The 22,552-nt window shown below is 40.3% G+C and overlaps 1 protein-coding gene across 1 annotated transcript in view; it reads left to right on the top strand.

Moving 5' to 3' along the window:
- Positions 1–5,098: 5,098 nt before the first annotated feature.
- Positions 5,099–22,552, top strand: part of LOC137660957 (vesicular inhibitory amino acid transporter-like) — a 90,336-nt gene continuing 72,882 nt past the window's right edge. The window contains exons 1-3 of the mRNA XM_068396202.1: positions 5,099–5,534; positions 9,854–9,965; positions 12,363–12,624. Coding sequence (XP_068252303.1) covers positions 5,099–5,534; positions 9,854–9,965; positions 12,363–12,624 — 810 coding nt within the window. The remainder of the gene's footprint in view (positions 5,535–9,853; positions 9,966–12,362; positions 12,625–22,552) is intronic.

Here is a 22,552-nt window from a genome sequence, read left to right on the forward strand (position 1 = left end):
ACTAATTTTTACGATATAGACAGATATGAGTATATTACATTAAAGAGTTGTAATCTGGATAATATAAATGAAGATATCTATTGTGCATATATTGTCTATACAGCTACTGAAATGATTATTGATCTGCAAACCAAGAATACATAGAAAAACTGAAAATTAAAATTTTTTGAAGGTAACAAAAATATACTAAGAAAGACTGTGTATCTTACAGGAAAAAAATGCATGACCTTGAAGAAGGGCAATAGAAATGGCATGGAACCTGAGGAGTAGGAAGTGCAGTGCTATGCACATAGGGCTAACAAAAACATCTGCAGTGGAAGGGTCAGTTGCAGAATACAACTGAAAAAGTGAGAGACTTGTACATGTTAGTCAATCCCAAGATGCCTATGATTCACAAATGTGATGATATCATGAAAAAGACAAATACTCTCTTCTACGTCTCAAACATTTCCTCAAAAGAAGGCAGGATTGACAGCATTGTTCAAGCTTTGAGAGATCTCATGTGAGGTACTGTGTATAATTCTGATTATTCACATTCAAGAAAAGTTAGCTCAAAATTAAATGAGACAAAAGATTATTAAATGAATCTATGGGAAAAGACTAAAAGACACTGATTTCTTTCAAAAAAAAAAATGTTTAAAAGCTGTATGACTACTGTCTAAGAAAACTTTTGTGTTAGGGCAAAAGCACACAGCTAATTCTTGTTACTATAAATTGGCATAAGTTAACTAAGAATAAGTGTAAGGTAGAAATAACAGTGCAAGTTCAGTGCAATACCCACTAAGGATAATTTCCACCAGCCTGAAACTGAGCTTTCAAGCAGGCAAATGTTCCTATTCCATTGGTGGGCCTCCAAGAGACAGTGAGGTACCACTGCTGCATCTTGGGTTGCTGTCCCTTCTTCCAAATTGCATGATTAGACTGATATGGAAAATAACTTGTTCTTCTCAGGAGACAAAAGGAAGACTAGGAAAAATATGGGTCCATTGCTCAACAAGACAGGAAGACTTGTTACACAGGAATGGAAAAGGCTGAAGTAATGAATGCCTTCTTTGCCTCAGTCTTTACTAGCAAGACCAGCCTTCAGGAAACCCAAGTCCCAGAGATGAAGTGGAAAGGCTGGAGCAATGAAGGTCTATCATTGGTGGAAGAGGATCAGGTCAAAGAATACTTAAGAAAACTGGACATGCCTAAGTCCATGGGCTCTGATGGGATGTGCTGATATCATGGCAAAGCCACTCTTGATACTCTTTGATCGATCACAGCAACTCAGAGAAGGACCTGAAGACTGAAGGAAAGCAAATGTCACTCCTGTCTTCAAGAAAGGTAAGAAGGAGGACCCAGGGAACTACAGGCCAGTCAGCCTCACCTCGATCCCTACAAAGGCAGTGGAAGAGCTAATCCTGGAAACTATTTCCAGGCAGATGAACAACAAGAAAATCATGAGAAGTAGTCAGCATGGCTTCACCAAGTGGAAGTCATACTTGACCAACTTGATAAACTTCTACAGTGAAATGACTTGCCTAGTAGATGGGGGAGAGCAGTGGATATTGTCTGCCTGGACTTGAGTAAGGCCTTAGACACTGTCTCCCATAAGATCCTCATAGATGAGCTGTTGATATATGGGCTGGATGAGCAGACAGTGAGGTGGATTGAAAACTGACTGAATGGCCAGGCCCAGAGGGTGGTAATCCCTAGAATGAATTTTAGCTGATGGCGAGTAACTAATGGTGTACCCAAGGGATCAATATTGGGTCCAGTCCTTTTTGACATCTTCATTAATGATCTCTATGATGGGACAGAGAGTACCCTCAGCAAGTTTGCTGATGACACCAAACTGGGAGGAGTGGCTGATAACACCAGAGGGTCATGCTGCCATCCAGAGGGACCTCAACAGGCTGGAGAAATGAGCTGACAGGAACCTCATGAAGTTCAACAAGGAGAAGTGCAAAGTCCTGTACCTGGGAAGGAACAACCCCATGAACCAGCATGTGCTGGGGGCACTCAGCTGGAAAGCAGCTTGGCAGAAAAGGATTCAGGGGTCCTGGTGAACACCATGTTGAACATAAGCCAGCAAAGTGCCCCTGTGGCAAAGAAGGCTAATGGTGTCCTGGGCTGTGTTAGACAAAGTATTGCCAGAAGGTCAAGGGAGGTGATCCTTCCCCTCAGTTCAGCACTCGTGAGGTCAAATCTGGAGAGCTGGGACTGTTTAGCCTGGAGAAGAGAAGGCTGAGGGGGGGATCTTATTGATGTATATAAATACTTAAAAGGACGGTGCAAAGAGGACGGAGCAAGGCTCTTCTGAGTGGTGCCCAATGACGGGACCAGAGGCAATGGGCACAAACTGAAACACAAGAGGCTCCATCTGAACATCAGGAAGCATTTTTTTTACTGTGAGGGTGACCAAGTACTGGCACAGGTTGCCCAGGGAGGTTGTGGAGTCTCCATCCTTGGAGATATTCAGAGACCATCTGGACATGATGGTGGCATCTGGGCAACTGGCTCTAGGTGGCTCTGCTTGAGCAGGGGAGTTGGCCCAGATGACCTCCAGAAGTCCCTTCCAACCTCAATCATTATGTAATTCTGTGATTCTTCTCATAGGAATAATTTAGACAAGAAACCTTAGAAGTTTAAAATCAAATTTGATCAGTTTAAGAAACACATTACATGAGAAATTTGTCCATAATAAGAGAAGACTAGAACTGATGATAGTGGAAGTCTCTCATTCATGTGTCCTACTTTGAAGTTGTTACCCTAAAAAAATTCAGTAATACCTCTCATTGAAAATACTTACTGATAGAGGTAGAAATGAGATATTATGTATATTAGGAAATTATTTATGTTGTTTAATCATGCAGTGATATGGGTGCTATGCATAATTTAGGATGCTTTTTTATCTAACAAATAATGAGGTAGGTATTTTACACACACAGCCACAGAAATCTTCTGCATAATCAAACCAGTATGTCAACTCTCTTTACATTTAATGAGCTGGTTCACTTAGAATATACAGCAATATCCTTTTTTATGAGTAGATGTATAATATAAAGGATCTTGATAACAAAGAACAAGCTGCAGGAATTGGCCAAATGTGAGTTTCAGCAGCGGGACTCACTATAGGGACACACTGTTATTCCTTTCTCATTTCTAACTTCTACAGCTCTCCCCCCTACCCCGCTCAGATTCAGAATTTATTCAGTTCCCTTCTATGAATTTGGTGTCAGCATCTGGATATTGTACATACCCAGCCCCCTCATAAGTCTTAATTATTTTATCATCTCATGGACTGACCCTAAGAAGTTAAAAGTCATGTGCTTGTGACTCAAAGGGAATTGTTCATGAGGGTCTGCAATTTGGCAAGTAGTGCTCAGTAATTCTGTGTTTGAAATATGAATAACCTCTTTATGCACAATCTTAGAAGTAACAATAAGTCTATTGTATTGTTATTACAGTGTGTTGTAACACAGCCTGTGTACCAGCTGTTCTTGTTTACAACATGAGAAAACCCTTCATCATAAAAGCTTATGTTTAAACAGAAAGCATGTCAGATATTTTGCTCATGCTATAAGCATGTAATTCTTATGAATGATTATATAAGCTAACCGTACTGTTTGATGATCACTTGTATCTAATTAGGTAGTGGTTGAATGAACCTTGATCTTTCATCTTATTTTCTCCATATATATCTGTGCATGGATGTGTATATACAGATTTAACTTAGGAAGAACATGTTTATTATCATGCTTGCTCTGCTAAACAGGTAGTAAGGTGCTAATATCACTACGTAGAATTAATTGCTTTGGTTTAATTAACTGAATTAATTTGTATCCTCTTCTGTTTTCTCAAAATCAGCCTTTTTTTTAATCCAAAAGACTGTGTCGACATATGCAATATGTAGAGTGCCCTTCTATTTATGTAATGCTGATAATAAGCCACCACACAATTCCTCTTAAGTTCTCAGTAATGAAGTGCTGGCATGTGTCTGATTTTTCTCCACATGGTTTTAACGAAGAGCTTTTCAGTTTTACTAGTACATAATTAGAATATATGCATAAATCCCACTCTATTGCTCCAATGTAATTAAAGATCTTTCTTCAAGAAGAAAATTATAAAGCTTTTTCAAGCAGAGTTGCTGAAACTTGAAATCCTTGACTAAATGCGTTTTTATGCATGAATCAATCTTCTGAAATAGTTCTGAAAACAATTAATAATGGTCTGCTTAAGAGAAACCATCTTAGTTGTTTAATGTGGGAGAGGAGTTTCTCAACATTCTCTTCTGCACAGTTTTTATAACAGTGTTAAGAAAAGCAGAATGTTCAGGCATTCTGCTCGTGTAGAAGATGCAAAACCCCTTTGTGATAGTTAGCTTAAATAAATCTCTTGACAGGTAAAGTTATTTATCTGTCGGGGTGCCTTATACTATATATTTCAGTAAAGTATAAAGCAGAAGACTCACTCTTACTCAAAAATAGGCATTATAGGGCTATAAAAGTAATTAATTTGTTTAAACTTCACCTCCTTTGCCCAGGGTGCAGCAAACAGAGGCAGCTAACAGACACAACGCTTTGCACAACAACTTCTAGGCTTCTTCCATTGCCTGGTATGACTGGAGGACTTCCTGGAATTCGTCTAAGAATTTTGGGGTGCCTGCTGCTGCTGGAAAAGTGTGGGTACTAGAGGCCTTTGCTTCTAGCAAACTCAGTTTGTAAAAATGTCTGCTAGTCTTTGCTGCTCAAAAGATGCTTAGACCTTTTGTCTGCAACTGACTCCTGATTACAGAGTACCAAACACCCATTGAACTAGTGCTAGCAAAAGATCCATATAACTACCATGCCTACAGTGCAGCAAGTAGTAGCTAATAGACACAGTAGTTCATGCAGAAGAGTGCATGGAAGGGAGCTGGAAGGCTGCTTAAAACAGCATGGGTCTGCTCAATAAACTTGTGCATGTGCCACAGGCACAGTCCCTAGCATCAGCTGGAGCAACTAGTGGTACAGAAGAGGCCTCAGCTCAAGAGTTCTGAAGGGCAGATGTGGCCATGCAGGTCTAGGGCTACAGGAAGGGCCTGGTACCTCTCCCTGGGCAGAGACAGGAGAAGATGGTGTCCTGGCCTGCAGGGGCTGTGCTCTGGCTGAGGACCTGCGTTGCCAGCAGGAGAAGGCGAGCAGACTGTGCAGTGTCAGAGAATGTGAAAAAGATTGACAGGATATTCAGAGAGATCCTGCAGAGACAAAGGCTCAAATCATCCAAAACTGCACAAGAGAAGAAGCAGAGACCAGAGACCAGAGACCTGTACTTGTTTAAGCAGCAAATGAGACTTCCAAAGATCAGGAAGGTTGGGACTGATTGGGGAGCAGCTCTGCAGGGAGTGCTTGGAGGTCCTGGTGGGCAGCAAACTGAACATGAGCCAGTGGCTGAGGGAGCAGGGCTTGTTCAGTCTGGAAAAGGGAAGGTTCGAGAGGTTCTGAGGAGAGGGAGAGCCAAACAGCAGCCTTCCCATGCCTATAGGGAGATTATCAAGAAGGTGAAGCCAGGCTCTTCGCTGTGGTGCATAAAATGCAGGCATACATTGCAACAGGCATAAAATGAAACAAGAGAGGTTCAGACTGTCTATAAAGAGAAACTTTCTTGCCATAAAGACAGTCTAGCAGTGGAGCAGGTTGCCTGGAGAGGTTGTGTAGTCTCCATCTTCGGAATTTTTTTTAGCCTCAACTGGAGAGAACCCTGACCAACCTTGCCTGACCTCACAGCTGTTTCACCTAATCATCCTTCAAAGTCTAAAGTGTATTTCACCAAGAATGAGAGTAAAATATTTTGTTTCCAAATGACTGCAAGCATCACAACACCAAGTCATCTTCTCTGTTAACTGCAACTACTCGTAAAAGTAACAGCTTCCATGGATAACATTAAATGAAATGCAGAGACAGATTACATGAATGCCACGCACATAAATTACACCTGTATCTTCCTGTATAGGATTCCTTGAAGACAAAACCTATCATGAAGACATATAATAAGTGAAGAAACTCTTCCTTTGAAGAAGGAATTCTTGAAAAGAGAGGATGAGAACTGAGGGAGCAGAACTTGCTGATGAAGCAATGCAGTTGGGCCTGTGGGACTACAAATAAACACAGAAAACTGCAGCTGATGGAGACACATTTTCTTTCACAGAATCACAGAATGTTAGGGATTGGAAGGGACCTCGAAAGAGGTCCCTTTGCCTTCTTTCCTGAAGGCAAAGTAAACCTATCATACTGTGAAAAAATATGTACAAAAATATCTATCATGGTCAATTTTATAGCACTGACCTATGGCATCTGACCTACTTCAGGTGCCAGCTTTAGGCTGAGACAAACCATTCTCTAGAAGCACCTGTTTTATTCTACAGTGTATATGAAAGGGGCCTAAATCGGTAGCTCAGAAGATTTCTCTGCTGCTCAGAGGAATCCCATCTGTATTAACCCATGTAAAAACTGTGGTGCAACTCACCAAGCTGTAACTTAGTGTTGCAGTCAGAGGAAAACACGTTTCTCCATTAGGTACAAGACTGTCTCGTCTTGATCATTCAGCTCCATAATGCAAACTCATTCCTAAAGGTGATTTCTCTTCAATGAACTAGCTGATGGGAAGAAATAAACCTCTGTACAGTTAAGGACTACATGATAATGCTTGTGTACAAATGGCTTGAATTAAGGTCAATGTCTACTTCTGGCATTTGCATGTCTTGTGAGCTTGATTTGGAGACCATATATTCCTTGAGGTCATGTCTGTGATGTGTTCAAATAGCCACTCCTGATGAAGTATCTTTCTGTCTTTTTCCTTGGCATTCTTTCTGATCCTCACAAATGACATTTCTTTTCCCAGCAGAATATCTTAACTGTGAAAATTGCCAGAATTGATTCTCTTTCCCTCTATTGCAAGAAATAGAAACAATCTTAGCATATAGCAACTTTGAGAGACTCAGAAAAGGATTCACAATTCTGGGTACATACGGAGATTTTTATGGCATGTCTTAGGCAATATTCTATGTAGGTAAGTAACAAAGTTCTTCGTATTATGACATCCTGCTCTTGAACACTTGCTCTTTCCAGTTTCCTTTCTGTCTCTATGCCTGTTCTTATTTTCTCTTACACCATACAGATGTGTTTCTTACAATCCTCTTTCCTACTGTTTTCTTTATCCTTCCACTATTGGTTTAATTCCCTTCATGTCCCTTAGGCTTCAAATAGGTTCTTCTCCTCCTCTGACAAGAACTGTCCTCTACAAATTCTGGCCAATGAACAAGCTCTTTCAAGAAACCTTCCAGTACTGATCTGTTCAGTGTTAACCACTCCATTCTTTCCTTTTAAATTGGTTTCACATTAATTTTTTTCTGTCTGGATTAGAGTTTCTCTTCTTAGGGGAGGGACCTTATCTTTCATGCACTTCTAAAGTGCCACACACATTTACAGTCATATACTTACATATATTTGCATGCATGAACATAATTTTGAATAACTATTTAACAAATTATCAGAGTAATATGGATAGAGCAAGCAACAATACAGAAACCTTTACAAAAGCATACAAATATATGTAAGTGAATGCAAAGAAATCTTTCCACAAACATACAATCAACTACTAACGTTATCTTTCATCATGTGCTATGCCTTCTCTGTGTGTGGTTTCCAAATTCGTATAATTGGCAAAAACACCTGAAGAAGATGAATTTTGATAAGAAACCTGAGCATTCATAAGAAGCATCAGTTATAAGGGTGAAAAAATGTTGCATCCACAGTACCAAAACTGAAATCCTTATTTAACTACAAAAAATTACTCATCTCAGTCACCATTTACTTACACAAGGCAAAGGGTAGATGGATAGTCTGTGATATTTTTTCTGGATATGTCTGTCAAACTGAACACTGTTTTGATTCATGTATTTTTTCATTTTGCACTGCCATCTCTATTTTAAAGTCATTCAGGTAGTACTGAAAGCTAGACTAATACAAAAAAAGAGCTTCTCTACCAAAAAAGGATCCTTTGAGCTTGTGCTGGATAGTGGAATAGCTAGGATATACCTAAACCGCGCAACGTGGGCACTCAGCAGTACACCTGCATCCTGGTCGCTCCATCATACAGCTTCATAGTTCTTTGGGAATACCCCACAGATCTGTCTTTGCCTAACTCTCAAATTTTCATGCTCTTGGACCCAGGTTTACACATAAGCCTAGTACATTGACGTGGGAAAGACTGAAAAAGCCTTTTAGTTGTAAACTGATTCCATTATGTGAAGTAATAGCAGGGCATATCCTCTAAGCAGACATTTATTCTACAGACAATGTCTTACATATCTACAAGTGCTGTATTTGCTCCAGCTAGCCTCATAACTAAGAATGGTGACTACTTAAGATACCTTTTTTGTGATGAGAGATCTTCTACCTTGTGAAAGAGTATACTGAGCAGCTACAATATGCTACTACCCTAGTACTTGAACCAAACCCACATCTCACAGTGAGTGAGATTATAAAGAAGAGATAAGGTTGACTATTATATAAAAAGATCTGTAAATACACTGCTATGTAAGACAAAAGCACACGGGGTTAAGAAACTATTTTATTGACCTGCTTTTCATTGCTGTTCTGAAACACTGTCCTTGAAGGGTATAACTGAAGGATACTACAGTCAAACAGATTTTGAAGAAAACGTGGCCAAAGCAAGTGGCAGCTCTGAAGACGTAATGCCCTCAGGCATAAGCAGCTGAGCTGTGAAGTCCTACTGACCAAGAAAGATGTCTTTTCCAAGCCTATCCACCCACTCTTTCTGTTCCTGAAATTCAGTTCTGTCAAGCTTATGAATCACAGTGACAGTCTGCTGCTTTACAAGGAGAAAATTTTAATCTGAATTTAGGTACTGAAATAGAAATAGGTGAATAGGTGACGAGGACAATGATAACCATACTTACAGGCCTACCATAAATCAGGAAGTTTTTCCTGAGACAAGACATAAGGTTTAATTAAACTTATAATAATGACTTGTGTGTAGAAAGAATGTCTAGCAGAAGTAGTGCATGGGAAAATTGAAGAACTGGACTATCCTTTGGCTGAGTCCAGTTCTTATTTCTTGCCTTTACTGTTTATTTCTGATGGCCTGGAAGTAGCACAATAAATACAAAATTTGCTGCAGTCATCTAGACAGCAGTTTTTAATGCAATAATAAAACCAGATTTGATATGTCTTCCTTTGCTCATTATTTATGTCAGTGAAACAGCCAGCAGATATACAGTGATGTAACTAAGCATAATTTTTCCTACTGACTGAAAAAATCAAAGCTGCAGGTAATATATAGAAAGAAAAATCCATGCCCAGTAGACAAAGAAGAAGAATAGACTCCCAGATTGCCAAGTCTCTGTCTGTCTTCTCTTGTCAAACTGTAAACCTTTAATAAAGAAGCTGTCTCCTATTATTTGATTTTAAGACACGTAATCCAAAGGTGGCTGCTAGGATCTCTATGCTGTATTATAAATAAATAATGATAAACATTGTACAATGATAATCTGTGTTGTCCTGTGCTAGGCTGTATGTCAGAGATTAATAATGATATTTCATTGAAACAAATAGTCTCATCACTATACCAAGCTTGGGAGATTGGGAGATCTAACGTAAATATTTTATTAAAATTCAGATATTTCTGGAAATATATGAACTTACTGGAATTTGTATTTGGTAGTCAGGAGGGAAGCAGTGAATTTAAATCAACTAAATGTTATTTTTTAAAATAGATTTTACATTATTTTTTAAGTTCTTTTGTGTAACTGTGAACAAATATTTTTAACTATTATTTAATTTTTCTGACTTCCAAATATTTCTGGCAGATAAGAGATCTGAAAGTGAGATTCTTTCCACTGCTGTCAGAGGACCTTGGATAAAACCGGACAATTCCTCTCTAACCATGTACAGGCAAGTGAAACGTTTCTATATCCAGAGGTAACTCTCTGTTCCTAAACTTGCTTACAATTCCCTTGATTAAGATAACCGCATGAAACAAACAAACTTAAAAAAAACCCCACATAAAACCCCATAAAAACAAAACAAAAAAAACCACAGCAAACACCAAGCAGTACTGATAATTGCTGTCTCAATAAATTATTTTAGATAGAAAAAAAATTCTACAAACGCCAGATAAACAATGCAATTTCCTATATGTAATGCATCATTTGTAAATGAACAACAACAAATTTTGCATTTGATGTAATTCAGTTCCTCAGGATGTTAAAATGGTTCTCATCTGTATTTAATTAATACAAAATGGCTTTTTAAATGCTAATTGTGTGTCTTGTGAGGTTTTACCTTTCACATGAGATAAAGTCAATGACAACAAAATGTTTCTGTCCAGAAAAGTAAACACCTACGGAAGCAATGCTTAAGAATAAAGTGAAAATACATACTAATATTTACCACTTCCCATGGTTCCATTTATGTATCTCAGACCATTCTGTATGTATTAGGAAAATCAACTTTGTAATTTTTATGTTATTATTTTCACTCTATAGATATTGTTACCAGATTTACTTAACGTGGGCAGTATATACACCTATCACAGAGCAGCTACCCTCAGAAATTTGCCTGAAGCTGTCTGTTGCAATGCCTTTGATGAGAGAAGGCCTAAACTGAGGTCAAAATTTGCTGTAAAAAACATAGCTGTATTTTTAAGCACCTTCCAGGTCACTCTGGGAGATCATGATATGTTTGGGAGATGGCTAGTGACATTCACTTCAGTCTTCAGAAATACTAATAAACTGATATTGCGACAAGGAGAGCCACTTGTTTTTCAGCTCAGGCCAACATTAGCAGATTTCACAATGTGTAAAAGAAATGCGCTAGACCATACAGCAATAAACCCATGGACATGGCACATACAGGTGTCAGTGATGAGGCCTGAATGAGGTAGGCACAGGAACATAGCTTGGTCCTGGTAGTATTTCCGAAATATTTCTATTTTTTAGAACAGACGGATAAACTGTGGAGAGCTTCAGAATATTAGTTATGTGATGAGAACAAGAGAAATTTCAGTGTCTGATCATAAAATATGGAACAGTGGAGGCTGTCTCCATGCTTATTTAATCCTGAGCACATAAGAAAAAACAGACAACAAGGCCTGCGTGAAGGATATTTCATTTTGGAAATGGGCAAGACCTGAGAGTTACTAGTGAGACTGCAGTTCACATTCATCTGCCAGAAAAATCATCAGTTCAGAATTCTAGTTCAGAAATATAAACTTCTAAATTTATTTTGAGAATTCCTGAAATTTCAGCTAGCAGGAAGGACATGCTAGTGCAAGCAAGGACTGTAAATGATCTCACATGATCAAATTCAGACCTTTTATAAGCAAATATTTTTTCTCTGTGTGATCAGCAGTGTTGTACCAGTTATTCAGTTGTTAATGTAGAAATATAGCTGTTAAAACCCAGTACTCTTAATAAAGAAATGAAGAGAGAAGAGGAACATCAGGCGGGCATGGGAAACAATAAAAGAAAATGTGCATAAATAATCCTACAACTGTGTGACCCAAGTCTCTCTCTTGACCTTTCTTTCACAAATTCCACGGACCATGCAAGCAAAGAAGAGGACACTTCAGTAAATATTATTTTTAGGATTTTTCAGTGTGAATAATCATAATATTTCACCATTTACATCCATACAGTAAACACATAATCACAGCTCTATGTCGTTCCTCTAACTGTCACCACCAACTGTGAATTAGTTATGAACACACGACTTTTTTTTTTAACTTGCAACTTGGAGCTTTTTTGAGAACATTTTTAAAGTTCTACTGACCTCTGTAGACACTAAAATAAACCAGAAAATTCTCACATCTGGAAAAGTGAACTTGTTTACATGCATTTACTTAGCAGTCAGTCCATCAACTCTAGTTTTTAATGAAGTATTTTTTTTCCTTTTGGCAGAGCTATTTATTTGTATCAGAAACACGCATAATTTCCAGGAAGAGATTCTTGCAGCCACCTGTAGATGCTTCATGAATGACTGATCTATGTAGATATCATAGGTAAAAGCAAAAAGCATTTGAATTGTAAATTGCAGCTTGCAGACTACTAAATCTTGCTGCAGACTACTCTGGGCAGTACGCTGAAGACCCTGGAGATACTTCTTTAGCTGGCATTTGAAACCAGCACAAATAAATGAACTAAGGACAAAAACTTCATTAATTCTAGCTACAATATCAAGGCTAATCTAACAAAAGGATTAATAATGTACAGCTGCTGAAAAAAATAAAGACATGTAAAGAAAGGTTTTACTTTAATATTCAGTGTTCAGGATGGCTCACCTGAAGCAGATTTTTTCATCTCTTTTCAACTACTTTAGGGAAACACCATCTCTCTTTTTAGGAATGGTGAGAGCGGACACCTGCCTAGATGCTGATGAAGAGCATGTGAATTTTGCTAGAAGAGATGAACTGAGCAGAGCTCACAGTGAGGAGGCAGAGGAACCAGATGAACCCCTCAACTTTGAGCTTGATGTTCACCACCAGGATCCAGAATACAAGTCCTCAGCTCCCCTACCACGTGCCCAGCTCAAACTGATCACCAGCTGGGAAGCAGGATGGAATGTAACAAATGCCATTCAGGTAACCTTTTACTTTGCCACTCATTACAATCATCACTTGAAAAACCTGGTCATCACTTACCCTGCTTTATTTTGCTGAACTGTACTATCATTTTGCAGTAATCTAAAAGGTTTCTATGAATTTATTTCATAGAATTCATTTCTATGAACATATTTCAACCTTTCTGCATAAGATTAGCACTCCAAAAAAATAAAGTTCCAAAGGGAAAAAAAGATAGATATGTTAGCTGAAGTTTAAAAGATACTTAAACTAGGTGAAAATGAAAAGGCAGTGATTGCACCTGTTTTGGAAGTGCAGACATTATCTTTAATAAGTATATGTGAATTCAGTGACAGAGATGTTTGATAGAAATGTGAGGTAAACATCTAATAAAAAGAGGATAGTAAGAGCCAGACTGACGTCAGGCATAAATTTACTGACACGTAAGTTAGACTAGATATAAATTGGAGCATGAAGCACAAGAAGCATAATAATACTTGTCAATGTTAAAGAAAATAGCCAGGTTGAAAAGACTGAGAGCATTTGGTCCCAGTATTCTGTGTGGAATTTGAGTATCTTTCTGAATCCTTAAATTTAGCATTAAGTATTTCAGATTCTTTTTCTCACTTTTCATGATTCATTTCTTTACATAATTCTATTATTACCACTAACTTTCTGTCTGACATGGTAAGAAGAAAACAGTATCCACAGACACATCTAGTCCCAGTAACTGTTACTTAAACACATTTTATGGCACTGTATTATAGAAAAATAATCCTTCCAGTGTCACACAAGTCTGTGATTATGCTGATGAACATCTGTTTATGCATCCAGTTCATGCCTCAGCTCTGCAAAGGAGGAGAAAAAGGACATATTTCTAACCTCACTGTATTTTCAAACATGAGCACCACCACATGAGAGCCAATGCAATAACATCTAGGGCACAGTACCATATCATACTCAGAAAGTGTTCAGCTGTGAATAAAAGTGTGAAGTCCTAAAATACCCCAACTACATTCTAGTAACACATTTTATCTTCAGTCTCCCTCAGCAGCATCTAGTCAGGACAAGAGTCTGGGATGAGAGCCCATTGCTGTCTCTGTGAGTTTTGCCTTTGATTTCACCAAAGCCAAGATTTTGTTCTGCAAGTCAATTTTGTCATTTGCTGTATGACCTTTTGGCAAGTCATGTTCTCTCTCACCCATTGTTTTACTTTCTGAAAAACAAAAGTAATAATGCCTCTGTAAATACATCAAAGTGCCTAAACATTCCTGAATGTCGTTACGTACACAATTACTATTAATTATTAATATTATAACTTCCAGTTAAAAAATAGACCAATAGCACAGTATAAAAACACTATCAAACATACAGTTGCCTATTTAAAAACAGGACAAATTTAAGCTAAATTATCCAGTCAGATCAGTAGCTATGGTCTTTGTCAAAACTCTCAGCATGCTGAGTGGTGCATACTGCTGTTGGATCTCATTTGGTTAAATATTTTAGAAATCACCATTAAAAGAGCAGCTGGCTACAGCTGTATTGAGCTTTCCTCCTAAGGCAGGCTGAGGATGGCCCAGGAGCTCCAGGTTCGTTAACAGTACAACTGAAATGTCCCAATGACACATTGTAAAACTGTGTGCCTATGTGAGCACATATGTGAATCTATGTACGCATGTATGTACATTTCCCAATACCTAGGCATTTGGTTTAGGAGCAAGGGTAGAGAGCAAACAAAGGGAAGGGGAAAGGCAGAAGAAGAGGAGAGATGAGAGAATATTGAAGGGGCATCTGTCAGTAAAAAATAACAGTTTGAAGAAATGTCTATGAATAGCTTTGAAGAGAAAGTCAAGAGTAGTGAACAGAATGATTAAAACAATCCAAACATTCTTCACTGGTGCAGACAGTCTATGCTAAAAGGACAGTTGGTTTTGCCCTACCAAGAGGAAAGGGAAGAAGTGTTTTGCATGGCAATTAGAGGTAAACATTTCAGCAGAATTACGAAATGTTCTAAACAGATATTCCAGTGAATACAATTAGTCTAAAAGCGAAATTATTTCACAATCCAGATTTATTATAGAAATGATTAATTCTTTGATCTCTGAAATTAAATACAAGAGTATTCTTACAGTGTTTTAAATGTAAATATTTTCAAATAAATGGGTAGAGGTTTTTATTTTGTTTTTAACTTCAATTGAAAAAATGTGCAATTGTGGTGACAATATTGTATGTGCAAATGATTGCTTCAGACATTTAAAGTTTCCAGGGAAACATGCTTCATATTCCAACACTGCACAGGCAAATGAAAACCTGTATCCAGTTAATCTAGGTAAGGACAGAGACCATAAAACTGAGTTGATTCAAAAGGGGAAATGAACACCATCGCCTGGCAGAGTGATGCAAATTGCGTTTGTTTGTATATAGCAGTAAAAGGCAAAAAAATTTTGTACAGACTTGTACAGTAGTGCTGGACAGATAAGCAAACCAACAGTCACAAGGAAGAAGGTGGTTGCATTCTAATGGTACAGCATTTCACAGCAGAACCAAAGGACAATAAAGTCTATTTATTTGCCAGCCACATGTAGGAGGATTGTTGCAAACAGTATGGAGGATGTTTGCCCAAGAAAGAGAAAGCCAAAATAAAAGAAAAAGGCATTGAGTTTATAGTATTATGAAGGAGTACAAGAGAACAAAGAACAGAGAAAAACCAAGAGAGAGAAAGGCAAGAAGTGAAATAATGGCAAGAAGTGAAATAATGGCAAGAAGTGAAATAATGTTCATCTCAGCATAGCTGTAATTTACACCATCATGAGTCTGTCTCCACTTGGGTCTCAGGAGCACAAACAAGTTTAACAGCACAAAAAGTCAGCCCCTTTACCAGGCAGCTCCAAAGTGCTTTCAGCATTACGGTGCTTGTACAATCTTTAAAATACAGTGTAATATAAGCGCACAATTCTTCCCTGGACATGTGGTAAAACATGATGTATCAAAGCATACTGAAGGTGCTGTTTGATTCACAGAATCACAGAACCACAGAATTGTCTTGGTTGGAAAGGACCTTTAAGAACATTGAGTCCAACCATTAACCTAACACTACCAAGTCAACCACTAAACAATATCCCTAAGCACCACATCTACTCATCTTTTAAATACCTCCAGGGAGGGTGACTCCACCACTTCCCTGGGCAGCCTGTTCCAATGCTTGATAACCCTTTCCGTGAAGAAATTTTTCCTGATATCCAATCTAAACCTCCCCTGGTGCAACTTGAGGCCGTTTCCTCTCGTCCTATCGCTTCTTACCTGGGAGAAGAGACTAACACCCTCCTTGCTACAAACACCTTTCAGGTACTTGAATACAGCAATAAGGTCTCCCCTGATCCTCCTTTTCTCCAGCCTAAACAACCCCAGTTCCCTCAGCCGCTTCTCATAAGACTTGTTCTCCAGACCTTCACCAGCTTCATTGCCCTTCTTTGGACTCTCTCCAGCACCTCAATGTATTTCTTGTAGTGAGGGGCCCAAAACTGAACACAGTATTCAAGGTGCAGCCTCACCAGTGCCGAGTACAGGGGGATGACCACTTCCCTAGTCCTGCTGGCTACACTATTTCTGATACAAGCCAGGATGCTGTTGGCCTTCTTGGCCACCTGGGCACACTGCTGGCTCATATTCAGCTGGCCATCGATCAACATCCCCACGTCCTTTTCTGCCAGGCAGCTTTCCAGCCACTCTTCCCCCAGCCTGTAGCAGTGCATAGGGTTGTTGTGCCCCAAGTGCAGGACCTGACACTTGGCCTTGTTGAATCTCATACAGTTAGCCTCAGCCCATCGATCCAACCTGTTGAGATCCCTTTGCAGAGCCTTCCTACCCCCCAGGAGATCAACACTCCCGCCCAACTTAGTGTCATCTGCGAGCTTACTGAGAGTGCACTCGATCCCCTTGTCTGGGTCATTGATAAAGATATTAAAGAGAATTGGCCCCAACACTGAGCCCTGGGGAATACCACTTGTGACCGGCAACCAACTGGATTTAACTCCATTCACCACAACTCTTTGGGCCCGGCCATCCAGACAGTTTTTTACCCACCGAAGTGTACGCCCATCCAAGCCATGGGCAGCCAGCTTCTCCAGGAGAATGCTGTGGGAGACTGTGTCAAAGGCTAAAGTCCAGGTACACAACATCCACAGCCTTTTCCTCACCCAGTAAGCGGGTCATCTTGTCATAGAAGGAGATCAAGGTAGTCAAGCAGGACCTGCCTTTCATAAACCCATGTTGACTGGGCCTGATCACCTCTTTGTCCTGTATGTGCCCCGTGATAGCACTCAAGATGATCTGCTCCATAATCTTCCTCAGCACCGAGGTCAGACTGAAAGGCCTGTAGTTTCCTGGATCCTTCTTCCGGCCCTTCTTGTAGATGGTCGTCACATTTGCTAATTTCCAATCCCCTGGGACCTCCCCAGTTAGCCAGGACTGCTGATAAATGATGGAAAGTGGCTTGGTGAGCACTTCCACCAGCTCCCTCAGTACCCTTCAGTGGATCCCAAGTGGTGTAGCAGGTCTCTAACCATTTCCGTGTGGATTATGGGGTCTTCACTCTGCTCCCCGTCCCTGTCCTCCAGCTCACGAGGCTGGGTACCCGGAGAACAACTCGTCTTACTACTAGAGACTGAGGCAAAGAATGCATTAAGCACCTCAGCCTTTTCCTCATCCTTTGTCACCATGTTTCCTCCCACATCCAGTAAAGGATGGAGATTCTCTTTGGCTCTCGTCTTGTGGCTAATGTATTTATAGAAACATTTTTTATTGCCTTTTACAGCAGTGGCCAGATTAAGTTCTAGCTGGGCTTTGGCCCTTCTAATTTTTTCCCTGCATAGCCTCATAACATCCTTATAGTCCTCCTGAGTGGCCTGCCCCTTCTTCCAAAGCTCGTAAACACTTCTTTCTTTCCCAAGTTCCAGCCAAAGCTCTCTGTTCAGCCAGGGTGGTCTTCCCTGCCAGCTCATCTTCTGGCACACAGGGACGGCCTGCTCCTGCACTTTTAAGATTTCTTTCTTGAGGAGTGTCCAGCCTTCCTGGACACCTTTGCCCTTCAGGACTGCCTCCGAAGGGACTCTGTCAACCAGGCTTCTAAACAGGTCAAAGTCTGATGCCTAATGCATCTGATGCCTAACGCAGCCATCTTTTGTCTCCTGTCTTTTGCAGAGATTAGGCTGTACAAAGATTAGACATTCCTATGGCAGAGACAATTTTCTTATTCCATGATCAGAATAACACAATAGAGTGCTTGTCTGTTGTGAGTCCTTCTAGGAATAACAATAATGTGATTAGTGTTATTAATAATTATTTAAAATTATGTCAATAATAAATTAATAACTATTAGAGTAGTGATCATAAATATGCTTATATTTATATTCTGCATATTGTACATTAGTTTAGAAAAGACTCAACACTGCAATAATCACCATTTTTTAAAATGAAAGTGTATATCTCTATATCCTTCATGGTATGCCGTTGTAGATACGTTTCCATATTGGGTTCCAATTTGGCTCATTTTTATTTATGTAACTCTGAAAAATTCACTTGAGAATATCTCATAGTTAATATTTATTTTTCTATGTTCCCTCTAAGCTACTTGCCTTCATCTCCCCAATATAAACTGAATCTTTAGAGTGCTTACTGAGTATTAACAACTCCCAGAGACTTAAGCAGAAAACACAGTGATGCTGAGAAACAGAATCAGCAGACATGCACCTAAAGATGTAAAGGCAAACATGGTTTTAAGATGTCTAAACACTCCTCCCATTAAGCTTTACTGACACCGTATTTAAGCATTTTCTAAATATAAATATGTATATGCTTGTGTGCTTAGAAAGATAAATGTTTTTGCCATCAGGTCATTAGATGTACCACATTACAAATCTTCTCATCCTCAACCTGAGATAATTTAGTCACATTTAACTGAATAACCACTTAGATCTTCACTGCAGTACTTGATCTTGAGTATTTATTTTCCAAACAAGGGTCAATCCTTTCTGGTGCTCAGAGCAGTAACTTCCTTGAATTATACATTTAAGCTAAAGTTATACTCTGAACTAAATTATAGATGTCTGAGGGAAACAAACTGCTGCATCTCATACCAAGAGGTGGTACTGAGGATGAAAGGGAGATGCCTGATGCTGATATCTAATCTAGGACCAAGTAATTCAAGTTTCCAAATGGAGCTTGTCAAAAAATGACAGCACAAAGTAAAATTCCACGACTGTAGGACTATTGTGGTGTACATAAAAATGCCAGTTAATATGATTTTAGCTGAAATGCACCTGTAGTACTGGCCAAATTTATTTTTCGTAGGTTTGCAGCCACAAACCCATATAGCCACAACTGGAGGCCCAAAAAAAGCCTAGAGTCTGGTGAGAGCCATCTAAACTCAGATCTGTTTTTCCTTTGATAGAACGTCACCATTATGCAATGGACTTTTAGGGAAGAAGACTCTAACTAATGTTTGTGCCCTGGTTTTCTCTTTGGATTTTCTCTTGAGGGAAAAAAAGATACTGGACATACATCACTACTTCATATAATCTTTTATTTCAGCTCTGATGCTGCAGTAGATTTCTTTAGTTTTGTGCACATATTCATATAGCACAGAGAAGGCTGCATACAAGATATATATTCTCTCTATTCCCAACCCTACTTTTTATCACAAAATATTTTTATAAAAAATGTGTTATCCTGCAACAATGAAATTATATTTACTTCACAGAAATCTCTTTATTTGACATGTAAGCACTGTGCAGTGGATTGATTTTGAGTTAACTAACTGCCATTCCCATAAATCTCATTGGAGAATACACTATATCAGTCTACTTTTCCTTTGGTCAGCTGCAAACACTATAAATATTATGAAACCAGAACTCCTAAACATAGAGAGGTGGCTCATCTAAAATTGTTCCTTGTTCCAGGAAGGATTTGTATTGTTCCCGTGGGATTTAAGTTGCTGTTTTGCAGGTTTTGCATTTTTTGTTGTCACATCATCTGGGCAATGAACAGATGGAGGGAGTGTTGAGTGAATTTACATCAGCATATTCTACGGTAACTATTATGGAAATGTTAGGAGTGGCAAATCAGCTTTCCATAGCCCCTCTGTGTCATAATCACCAGCAAGCAGGAGCTGTGATATAACATAACTACTCTATAAATCATTTCCTGGACATACAGACAGTCCACAACATATGGACAATTGGTTCAGAAAGCACCATACTAGCTCTTGAAGCATCCCAGAAACAAGTATATGGGTTACCAAGTAACAGATCGAAGTATTGCAATTCTTGCAGCCTTCTAGATGTTAAAATTGCATATTAAAAATCTTCAGATGTTAAAGCAGTCCTTAGATTATGCTTGCCCGCACCATGGGCCCAAAATTGCAATCCCTGATAGATGAGTTGCAAAACATATCTCTCTGTGTATTCTTCATAAATTACTCTAATAGCCTCAATAGCTTGGCTGTAACTGATATACAATTGTCTATAATTTATTATGTCAATGTTTTAAGCTAATTTCATCATATGAGATGAGAGGGACACATTCTAAAGTGTAATACTCAACACAAACATGGAATTTAACAAGCAACCTCAGGTTTAAATCTGTATGTCTTGATTACACTGGGTGTAAGATAGATACATTTAAAAATATTTATACTTCATTAATACACAGAATCACAGAATCACAGAATCACAGAATCACAGAATCACAGAATCACAGAATCACAGAATGTTAGGGATTGGAAGGGACCTCGAAAGATCATCTAGTCCAATCCCCCTGCCGGGGCAGGATTGCCTAGACCATATCACACAGGAACGCGTCCAGGCGGTTTTTGAATGTCTCCAGAGAAGGAGACTCCACAACCTCTCTGGGCAGCCTGTTCCAGTGTTCGGTCACCCTCACCGTAAAGAAGTTTTTCCTCATATTTAAGTGGAACCTCCTGTGTTCCAGCTTGCAGCCATTGCCCCTTGTCCTGTCAAGGGATGTCACTGAGAAGAGCCTGGCTCCATCCTCATGACACTTGCCCTTTACATATTTAGAAACATTAATGAGGTCACCCCTCAGTCTCCTCTTCTCCAAGCTAAAGAGACCCAGCTCCCTCAGCCTCTCCTCATAAGGGAGATGTTCCACTCCCTTAATCATCTTCGCGGCTCTGCGCTGGACTCTCTCTAGCAGTTCCCTGTCCTTCTTGAACTGAGGGGCCCAGAACTGGACACAATACTCCAGATGTGGCCTCACCAGGGCAGAGTAGAGGGGGAGGAGAACCTCTCTCGACCTGCTGACCACACCCCTTCTAATACACCCCAGGATGCCATTGGCCTTCTTGGCCACAAGGGCACACTGCTGGCTCATGGTCATCCTGTTGTCCACTAGGACCCCCAGGTCCCTTTCCCCTACGCTGGTCTCCAACAGCTCTGCCCCCAACTTGTAGTGGTACATGGGTTTGTTCTTGCCCAGATGCAGGACTCTACACTTGCCCTTGTTATATTTCATTAAATTTCTCCCCGCCCAACTCTCCAGCCTGTCTAGGTCTCTCTGAATGGCTGTGCAGCCTTCCGGTGTGTCAGCCACTCCTCCCAGTTTTGTGTCATCAGCGAACTTGCTGACAGCGCACTCTAATCCCTCATCCAAGTCATTAATGAATATATTGAATAGAACTGGTCCCAGAACCGATCTTTGCGGAACTCCGCTAGACACAGACCTCCAACTGGACTCTGTCCCACTGACCACTACTCTCTGGCTTCTTTCCTTCTGCCAGTTCACAATCCACCTCACTACCCGATCATCCAGACCACACTTCCCCAGTTTAGCTGCAAGGATGCTGTGGGAGACCGTGTCAAACGCTTTACTGAAATCGAGATAGACCACATCCACAGCTTTACCATCATCTATCCACCGGGTAACATCCTCATAAAAGGCTATCAAGTTGGTTGAGCATGACTTCCCCTTGGTGAAGCCATGCTGAGTGCCCCTAATGATCCCCCTGTCCTTGATGTGCCTAGAGACAGCACCAAGAACAAGTTGCTCCATCACCTTTCCGGGGATGGAGGTGAGGCTGACCTGTCTATAGTTACCCGGGTCCTCCTTCTTGCCCTTTTTGAAGACTGGAGTGACATTCGCTTTCCTCCAGTCCTCAGGCACCTCTCCCGTTGCCCACGACTTAGCAAAGATGATGGAGAGTGGCCTAGCAATGACTTCCGCCAGCTCCCTCAGCACCCACGGGTGCATCCCATCAGGGCCCATGGATTTATGGACGTCCAGGTTGCTTAATTGGTCCCTGACCCAGCCCTCATCAACCAAGACAGATTCCTCCTCTATCCTGACTTCTTCTGGGGCCGCAGGGGTCCGGGGCTCCTCAGGACAGCCTCCAACAGTATAGACAGAGGCAAAGAAGGCATTCAGTAACTCCGCCTTCTTTTTATCCTCTGTCTCCAGGACCCCCACCTCATTCATCAGTGGGCCTACATTGCCTCTAGTGTTGGCTTTACCTGCAATGTATTTGAAGAAGCCCTTTCTGTTGTCCTTGACCTCTCTTGCAAGGTTTAATTCCAAGGAGGCCTTAGCTTTCCTAGTTGCCTCCCTACATCCTCTGACAACAGACTTATATTCCTCCCAAGTGGCCAGCCCCTCCTTCCATGATCTGTACACCCTCTTCTTCCACTTGAGTTTGCCCAGCAGTTCCCTGTTCAACCATGCAGGTCTCCTGGTACCCTTCCTTGACTTCCTACCTGTTGGGATGCTCTGATCTTGAGCTCGGAAGAAGCAGTCCTTGAATGCTAGCCAACTATCTTGGGCCCCCTTACCTTCTAGTACCCTGTCCCATGGGATTTCCCCTAGCAATTGCTTGAAAAGGCCAAAGTTGGCCCTCCTGAAGTCCAGGGTTGTGATTCTGCTAGCTATTCTGTTCCTGCCA

The sequence above is a fragment of the Nyctibius grandis genome, chromosome 1 (assembly GCF_013368605.1).
Source record: "Nyctibius grandis isolate bNycGra1 chromosome 1, bNycGra1.pri, whole genome shotgun sequence".
Classification (NCBI taxonomy): Eukaryota; Metazoa; Chordata; class Aves; order Nyctibiiformes; family Nyctibiidae; genus Nyctibius; species Nyctibius grandis.